The 10254-nt window shown below is 39.4% G+C and overlaps 1 protein-coding gene across 14 annotated transcripts in view; it reads right to left on the bottom strand.

Annotated features, from left to right (window-relative positions):
- The window catches only part of msi2h (RNA-binding protein Musashi homolog 2), a 360285-nt gene extending 355549 nt beyond the window's left edge, over positions 1-4736 (bottom strand). For 5 of the 14 annotated variants that reach the window (XM_014137431.3, XM_014137423.3, XM_014137430.3 and 2 more), the window contains exons 1-4: positions 4531-4733; positions 4148-4188; positions 3801-3882; positions 3196-3280 (exon numbers count right to left, since the gene is read on the bottom strand). In XM_014137431.3, coding sequence (XP_013992906.1) covers positions 3196-3280; positions 3801-3882; positions 4148-4188; positions 4531-4592 — 270 coding nt within the window. In that variant the 5' untranslated portion in view covers positions 4593-4733. 14 annotated transcript variants of the gene reach the window in all.
- Positions 4737-10254: the final 5518 nt, after the last annotated feature.

A 10254-nucleotide genomic window follows, 5' to 3' on the forward strand; every position in this document is an offset into this window, starting at 1 on the left:
GCTGCCATGTGTGTTTTGAAGCCTCGAGCTCTCCTTGGCCATATGTCTCCATTCACATTCATACCGGTCTGAAAGCACTCTGTTTTCATAACCGGACAGAAAGCAACCCAGGCTATCAGGGGGATTGAACAATAGCTGTGGCACGTTATGATGGTGTGTGCATTATGAAAGCATACTTGTGCTCATTGTCCACGTCCCTGACTGACATCTTTCTCCACAGGGTAACCCTCCTTCCACACTGAGACCACTAGCACCAGAAAACATCCACAAAAAAAACTAAAGAGGAATATCTAGGTAAAATGTAATACTGCTCGGAATTGGAGTAGGCTGTACAAAATATCCAATATTGTTGGTTTAAGAACACTGTACCATTGGATGAGAAGAAAATCGTAAAGTCTTTTCACATTTTATTTAAAGTTACATAAGCCCTCAGCCTCTTTCTAAACCTTCAGACTTGTAGGGTATTGCGTATCCAGGTTAGTCTCACAAAGATCAAATCTCTTTTGCAAGAGACACCTGGTACAATACAGCATCAGAGACGGCAAGGCCCTGTTTAACACTGTAGTTAGTATATACAGCGTGTGACATACATGCTACACGAGCGCTTCTGCCGAATGGAATATAAGGCAGAAAACTGCTGGTTCAGGTCTATGTGATGTAAGAGTCACTTCCTTTGCGTACTGGCAAAGTGCCCTCTTTTGCCTCAGCGTCACATCAGAAAGTATCAAATGTTGATCTCAGTATTGCTTAGTATCAATAGGGCCATGCTTTAGGTTCTTCAATAACTCAGCTCATACAAAGAACATTACATCCTCCCTCTGTTCAACTGATAAACCATTGTGCTTTTAGAACTATAATCCTCAAGATTTTCATGGGCTATTCTCACTCGCTTCTCAATATGTCGTATGTCATTATTATTTACACAACACACCTTAGTGTAAAGGAACTTCAACTAAAAGTAATGAATAAATGTGTAGTGTTGTGGAAGAAAATAAACAAATAAATCATTAAAACATGATTGCAAGATTTGTCTACATACAATAATATACCTCTTTTCAATTATAGTTTACTTCACTCAAATGAAATCGTATTCATTAAACAATGTATGGACAAAATGGAAACCAAATGGCTTTATTAAGGCGAGAGCTTTATTTATACTTTTTATTAAATAATCAAAACAGCAAATTCAACGGAACTAATACCAGTATTTTATTTGACAATATATCTAATTACAAGCTACTCAATTGTTACTTACTAACGGTTAGTTTGTCAGGCAGAATTGTTTATCTTTGAGTCGTATTCCTTGTTCAGTTACGGCAAGACATGTGGATACAGGACACATCTCCAAGCAAAGACACCAGATGACACTTCTCATCTCTATAGAGAAAATAAAGTCAATTGGTATGAGTGCTGTCAATAACCTTGAGGGGGAAAAGGAGTGCGATTCAATTAAGCTTACAAAGGTATAGGCTATTCATTATCACAAAGAAAGAGTTCTTCAACTCCCTAATTTAGATGTATAATGAGTATATCCACACTATACGTACCATACAGAAGTACATATAGAACACATGCTAATCTGCAGTATTTATACTGCATGCGTGTAGGCTATTCATCATGATTTAATTGATATATGTATGCCATATATTATTATATGTCGCAGAGCTCTAAATAGGAAACATCTGTCATAGAGTGTGTAATAGAGTGTGTAATAATCCCATATTAAATAGAGCACTCTGGGGCTTTCTCCCTGCTATATGCATTGCACAACCCAAGATTGTCTACAACAGTTTACAGATGCTGGTTTCCTTTAATAACATTCAAAACATGAATCCGCTCCTCTTTCGCTTTCAAGTATCAAGATAAAAACGGAAAGCTTTTACAAGCACCCTCCAGTGACTTGCCAATCAGCTGAGGACAGCCGCGCAACAAGTTCTAGCACCGCTTTCAGCCCGGCTCCACTGTAATTGTGCACTGCCTGCTGAAGTACAATATGTTTGTCTTTCCAAATATATCTTAAAGACATACTCTCCCATCTGAACTTGGCTTTCACAGAAGGCTGCAAACAAAGCATCTATTTTTCGGTATGCACTATTCCATCTCCAGAGTTGTGTGAGCATGACTGGATATCACCACCCACCGAGCAGAAATCGCAGACAATTATGATCTCAGCTGAACTCTGTCTAATCCACCACTACACGGACAGCACTTCAAAAATTACTGACATCCGTTCATTATTTATCTACTGCCACATTGACACAATAGTTCAAGTCTTTTGATAAAACAGAATAAATGGGGAGTGTGTGTGTGTGTGTGTGTGTGTGTGTGTGTGTGTGTGTGTGTGTGTGTGTGTGTGTGTGTGTGTGTCTGTTAATGGAAGAATACATGAAGTAAGCTGAGAGGAGAAGCATCAGGTTTGTTGACATTATAAGACAGAAAATAGGTTTTAACAAACTTGACAATGTACTGTGACTTTAACTTGGAAGGAACACTTCTAATATTTCAAATACACTTATACATAAGTATAGATAATTTGATGTAATGAAATACCAAATATTTTACAGGATTAATGGACCTTTTGGGCATCAATATTTATTTAATAGAATCACATTTGTAACTTCCCACTTCCATTGACGCGATATGCATCAAACAGAGTGATGTGTACGATCTGACCGGTTATATGCATGGAGGAGGCCTGTGAGAGAAAGCCCATCTGAGTGACACGGGATATGTGCACATGTAGAGTGGTACTGGGAGATGGGAAAGGGGGCGTGTCAGCTTCATTCAGAGGACAAGGGAAATTGAGCAGATATGAGATTCACCCCTGAGTGGTGTTTTACCGCAATAGTTTACATGAAGGGGGTCACGGTGATATCACGGGCTAATTCCATATCTACAGCTTTGATCAAATAAATCATTTTACCAATAGCTCTTTACCAACAGGGCCAACCCAGTGACTGGTAAATGGCATGTGAGCATTCTGAGATGCCACCTGCCACAAATGGATATACTGCAGTTGTTGTTGTTGGTTTCAATGTGGTATTATTTTGCAATGAGGAACTTATATTACAGTATTATTACAGTATCATATCTCAAGCATGACAGTGAAATGAATAAAGGCAATGATTCATATTTTAAAACGTGCAACACAGACAGTAAAATATCATTGCAAATGACATCAAAACACAGACATACCGTCTTTGAGTCTAATTCGTGGTGTGGTTGAGCTAAGACTTTATCTACACTGGCAGCATCTGCAAACGTAACGAACCCAAATCCTCTGCAAAACAAAGAAATACAGAGAAACAACAAATTAGGTCACACATTATTTATGTAGACTACGTGAGAAGATATTAATATAAGCTCAACTGTTTCTCTCAGAGTATTAACATATGGTAGCCTATCAAGAATATCATGAACATGCTAAATGTTTTTACTGGACACATTTATTTACACTGTCCCAATTAACTACTCCACATGTGCACATGTCCCACTGTTAATTCAAATGATAGAGATAATATCTACCAAAATTGTACATTACTATAGTAATTGCGGGCATTGATATTTAAGTTATTTGACTTTATATTGATTTAAAGGAGAGGGGGAAACACTACACCAACATTGCAATTCAGTCCCAAAGTCAATGTCAAATTGCATTCACCCGCAGCTATCTTTTGAGCTAATCTATCTCTGTCAAACACAACGCGGGACAAACAGCCATGGTTAATATGTGGCATATAAACTACGCAAGTGTAGGATAGCATTTCACCAACTGGAAAGCAAAAGTAAAAACCTTTTACCTGGAACGTTTTGTCGTGGGGTCTCTCATCACCATACATTCTCTTATTTCTCCGAATTTGCTAAAATAGTCTCTAAGGCTGTCTGTGAACAGAGAAAACATGTCGGATAATTAGTCAACAACAAATGGTCATCATACTGTTGTCAGTGTGTTTCAAAAACACATAGGGGTCGAATAGAGGACTTCAGATGATTGGAAATCTAAAATAACCTTGCGCGCAAACGGAGGGACTCCAGATATCCCATACAGTAGCCTACTGCACACACAGAGACCGCGACCACAGCATGCACAATCAATTACTGTAACAAAACAAGAAACATGGGAAATGTAAGGGAATAATTATCTCACCTGGTGAGGTTTGCCAGCTGAGGCCACCAATAAACATTTTACTGTAAGAAGAAAACATAGCAGAAGTGAGTACAGATGTCAGATCGGCCATTTTGACGACTAACTACTTCTAAAAGCGATCTTAACGAGTAGAGAGAGAAAACAAAAATCGCTGGATAGCAATAATGTATCTTATTAAAAGGGGAAGGCCACACTTGCTACTGTAATCTTCCAAAGCAAAGCAGAAGCTTCATCGCTACTAACTGCATCCGGAAGGAAAGACCAATGGTGATGTGCGCATTGCGAGTTGAATCCAGCACTGCACTCTTGCTAAATCCTCTCTCAGGCATTCTCAGATGAAAAATACAATAAACAAAGGAAAGTCGAAATTGTTATCATCTTACCCCGGGTCATGTTGTGAATCATTTGGGCTTCCAGATGTGACTTGACTCCCGTCTCCTTCCATAGCTAACCAAACTATAGGCAGTAACTACAGTAACAAACACACACAGACACTGCAAAAGCTATGCACAGCCCGACTAGGAGAATATTACTGAGCCGGGAACAGAATCGTCACACGTGGGATCAGCTCAGTTTAGCTCCCTCCCTCAGCATGCTCTCTCTAGCCCTCACTGGGCGGGGCGAGGGCTCGTCAACTAACCAATCCAAATGACGTTAATACAGAAAACCAGCCTATGAAACAAACAAAAAAACACTCCCCCTATTGGTCATAACGCTCCTATTGCAATGTAAGCACCGTGATTAGTAACAATACAACAAAAAAATGTACATGCCCCAATGGCAACATTTTATTTCATGAGTAATTTCCTTCCAGCGCGCACATGGAACGATTAATGATGGGCCAAGTTAGTTCATGGTCAAAAACCAAAACTAGGTTGTATTTGCATGTGAAATAGGCCTATTGGTTATTACAGGTTGTAAACTATCATATTGATATATTGTGAATACATTGTTTGTGCTTTTATATCAGCAATATTTTCATTATTTATCCTAAAGAAATGCATTAATATTTTCTCTATGTTTGTAAGAACATGTACAGTAGATTGTTCATATTTAACTTGGGCAGAGACCGGTTAAAGTAGGCCTTCAGTATTAGCCTGCACTATATGTGGACAATTGCATGGGGCATATTGTGTGTGTTCAAATGGATTGAAGAAACATGTTCCCTCACCTGACATTTAATCTCTTTTAATAAGATACTATTTTAGTAGAACATTTTAGCATTGTATTCCATATTGCATTTTGAAATGCTATAGTACAAGAAACGTAGTCCACCTGAAGATGAAAAAGGAGAAAAAAAGAGGTGGATTTAATTGTAACCTCTGAATATGCATGTTCATTACTCAGTAACTGGGGGAAGCGGGCCTAGCTTTCCATTAAATCTGAACACAAGTGAGAGCTCAATTAAAGCTGGATGCTCAGTGGATTTCAAGTCATGGTACAGTGATTGCTGTTTATTTCCTTACTGCGGACAGAGACAGAGCGAGGAAGACATACGGACGTGCACGCATGCGCACACTCAAGTTGGTCTCCTTTTTGAGAAGAACCCTTGTAAGGCACTTAGAACTGGGTACAGAATGATGTCATTACTGACTGAACTGGTTTATCTATGAGAGCTAGTTTAAATGTTGGTCACAAGCCACACAGGTCAACCTTTCTGTACAATAAACATTATTGTATACCTTTTGAAGTTATTCTAACCAATGTTTAACCTGCTCTTATTCCTTGACAATAGACAGAAGACATACATAGAGTAGGTTCAACATTGGTAGGTGGAATTTATTTTCACATATTTTTGGATGAATCTCCACTCGAAAATAGGAAAAAGCAACTTGAAATAATCAACATTACACTGAAATGTTCATGTTTACTCTGGTATCGTATTTTCGTGTGTGTACGTGTGTCTAACATGCATTCCCTCGCGCTCTCACTCACTCACTCACTCACTCACTCACTCACTCACTCACTCACTCTCACACACACACAGTTTCGCTGAGCTCTAAACAACTAAATACAACAAAGTACTTCACACAAGGCAAGTAAACATCACAATGTGGATCTATCACAGTAATTGTGACAGCTGTTGTATTCATTGAAATGAAAACACTCCAAGCCAAGGTTTATGGAGTGGTGGAGCATTCCCTTTAATCTGAGGAGCCACTAGTGTTAAGTGAGCCTGTCGGAGATGCAATTCAGCCTTCAAACAACATGACCGATGCAGCCGAGATCCCTTTCAGCAGTCAACAATGATATACCCTTCCTCTCTGCATATTCATGTAATAAACCCCTACCTAGTAATGAACTATACACGCCTTCAAAGGTTGGTTCAATCCTGAAGAGTAAAGGGAAAATATAGTATTTTAGTGATCAAGGTTATCGAGACAATATGTAAAATGCATGGAAACCCCCTTGACAACAGTGAGGAAAGTATATTATATAATTCTACCACAGGAGGTTGGGGGCACCTTGATTGGGGAGGACGGGCTCGTGGTAATGGCTGAAGCGGAATACGTGTAATGGTATCAAATACTTGGTTTCCATGTGTTTGATGCCATTCCATTCGCTCCATTCCGGACATTATTATGAGCCGTCCTCCCCTCAGCAGCCTCCTGTGCATTCTATGGTAGGGACAACTACGTGAATTTGCCTGCAATTACAATGGCATCTGTGTTTGATTAATGAACGGATAAAGTATTTAAGGGATGGTTTAATTTTTTATATCCTACATCTGTTACATGCCTTGAACATATCAATGTGAGGCCTTTGCACTTCAAAACATTTACGACACGGTTCCCCATTGAAATAGGAAACATATGATCCAGTTGCTCAACTACACATACACACAAAGAGGTTATTGATGTGTTTTTCATTGAGGAAATGTGGTTAAAACATGAAGCTGAGAAATTGAACACTAGCTCAATAAAGTCAACCCCTCTACCCAGATAGCTGAGCCTAGAGACAAGGAAACATTGTGTCCTGAGAGCGTCCATATATTGAACATACTGTAGCATTGACAAGCATTCAACATGAGCACTGTTCTCGCACAGCTCTGTAGAGATGGCATTCAACACACAGAAATGTCACAGTAACTCAAGGATGGCAGAGGGATAACCAGGCCTGTGGATGCTGATCGCAGGGAGCCATTAGGGATTTAAATGGAAGGAGGAGGAAGAACTGATAGTGTGAGATGAGAGCAGAGGGGAAGAGGAGCGTGAAAGGACAGCTGGGGACCTCCTTGTCTGCTGCAGCTGTCACACGGTCCCTCGTCGTCCTACTGAGAGCTCAAACCATGAGTGCCAGACGAGATCGATGCACAGATCTCAGTGACAGTCAGAGGCAGTGCCAGTGTGATGCTCTGCTGTTCTGTTAGGGGGCTCTGCTGAGGTCTACTCCTTTATAATGACTTCACATATTCAAGCCATATTGTAATGACATTTAGTTAAAATCATGGCCCTGGCCTGCTGTATTCCCCAGCAACAGCCACCATGTTTTTGATGCCATGCATGTCAATTCTTAATGTTGGTATTTATTAAAGCAGTGATTCATCAATCTCAGATTAAAGGTCATTTTATAGCATAAATAGTGGGGCATAATCCTGGTTGGGAAGATTTTGTTGTGATTGCTTTCATTCTGAATAAATCCATTGCTCTTTTGCTGTCATTTTTAAGAACGCAAATTCTGTCATGCCAAATACAGGGGGACATAAAAGTACCGTAAGACCAAAAGTTATTTTTTACCAAAGCATTCTAAACTTTGTCAAAAAGCAATACCTGTGATTGGAGGATTTTTATTTTCAGCTTTACCATGCAGGAAAACCCAAACATATAGCATCAGCAGCTCCCCATACGCCTATTCATTCCCAGCACACCTGTGTCCCACATTAAGTTCCATGATCGATTGCAAAAAATTGCACCCGTGTTGGTTAGCCACCCACACATAACTACACAGAAATATTCAGCACAATTATTTGCAGGATAGCGTAATGTAAGCCTACAATAGAGTGCTCTATTAAAATAGTATTGTTCATAGGAAAATACTTTTCAATAATGTTGTGAGTCATTGATAACCCTAAATACATGGATAGTTTCTTCCATGAAAAGGCAACCTTGGTATTCCGTTTCAACCATCACAAATGTACTTTTCTTATGCAGGCAGATGAACTCGTGGATACCATTTCTATGTCTCTGCGTGCAGTTCGAGAGATGCTAACTACCACAATTGCTAACTAGTGCTAGCAGACATCTATAGACTTCCAGTCATAGCACTAATGCTAGTTAGCACTGGCGCAAAACTACCTCTAACTTCCTTCATAATGGACAGAGACAAAAATGGTATCCACAAGTTCATCTAACTCTGGGGAAGTAGATAAAGGGCCTCATTGCCAAAATATCCCTTTAATCTTTTAAGAAATGTAATAAGAAATGAATTGTAATATAAAATAGAAATTGAATCACATTCAAATCAAAACATCACAGAGTGCAGCGCTGACTTGAGCTGAGAATCAACATGAGGCGACATTTGCGAATCCTTCAATCGCTCTCCACTGCTAGTGGGTGAGTGAGTGTGTTATTATGAGCAGCGAAGATAATGGAGAACGACAGTGACTTCATTAATCAATGGGGGTCTTGGATGAGGCTCCTCATAGTCCTGCCCTCCGATTACCTTCTTTATATTTTTTCCCATGCCACACTCCAAGGAGTGCATGCTGCTGCATTATCTGAGGCCTTTGCTGAAACAACTCTTGACCTCTGCACTGAAATGCCCACAGATGGCATGCTGAAATAAACAACCGTCCCTTCGTCTTCAGTCTAAACCACTGACACTGTCAATTATAGTGAATAGAACAATGGGGAAGAATATCCAATTCACAAATCCGGCAGTTCATGATATATTACCACTTGTATATAATAGACTTCTCACATTTATATACAGCTGCAACTCAAATGACAATGGATTTGGGGTGAAACAACCCTTTAAATATAAACAAAAAGTAATGAACATCCCACAAAAAAACCTGGTTAGAAGGTAATGAAAGACTAGGAATTGCAGAATTTGGATATAACATGATGAAAAGGCAAAGAAGCAGCTAACACATATGATATACTGCATCATAAACAAAAAATATTTTACTGTGTTAAATTTAAAGATGGGGATGAATCTAGACATCTTTAAACATAAAACACAAATATTTGACGTTTTCCTTCTTTTTGGTCCTACAAGTGTTTCATTCTATACATCAGCTGAATGAGTAGTTTGCTAGAAAATAACTAAGGTCGCATTCCCCTGCTCAGACATTGCCCGCATCAACCATCGACTGACATGCTACAGTATAACAGGCCTGGGCAACTTCCTGTCCTCGGGGGCCTGATTGGTGTCACACTTTTGCCCCAGCTAACACACCCGACTCCAACAATCAGTTAAAAATGCAATTAGTTTAAAATCAGGTATTTTCTAGGGATGGGGGGAAAGTGTGACACCAATCAGGGCCCCGAGGACTGGAATTGCCCAGGCCTGGTAAAACATGTGGTTAGTTGAAATACCTATCCAGGGATTGTAAGATTTTACATGCGTCAGCAACACCTGGGCAGATGAACTACCCAAAGTCTTCAGCTGCCTGGAATGATAGGCCTACCAAGGCTGTTTAAACAAGCAGGCCTATTCTGATATTTTGTTCCACTAAATTGGTCTTTTGACCAATCACAGACCTTTTCAAAAGCTGATCTGATTGGTCAAAAGACCAATTAGTGAAAAAAAATATCAGAATTGATCTGCCTGTGTAAACAGCCCAAGTTGCCTCAAGTAAACAATGTTTGATTAGAACTTTCATTACGGAGAGTTTATGTAACATCTAGCAGTCAAACCAAAATGCATACAAGCTCAATCATTACAGATTAATCTGTGAATTGATTGAAACATTTGAGTGCTTATCAAGAGAGCAGGTTCTCTCTGTATTCATAACACTCCCTGCCTAGTGCTTGACTAACAAGAATAGCAAAAACTAAGCATTCGGTGCCATCTACTGGATTCACTACGTAATCTTGTTAATCATTCTACCATTCCCCTTTTTTGTAAAATATCTTCTACATCAAAAACTACTTACAACAATC

Source organism: Salmo salar, chromosome 13 (genome assembly GCF_965601325.2).
Source record: "Salmo salar chromosome 13, fSalSal1, whole genome shotgun sequence".
Taxonomy (NCBI): Eukaryota; Metazoa; Chordata; class Actinopteri; order Salmoniformes; family Salmonidae; genus Salmo; species Salmo salar.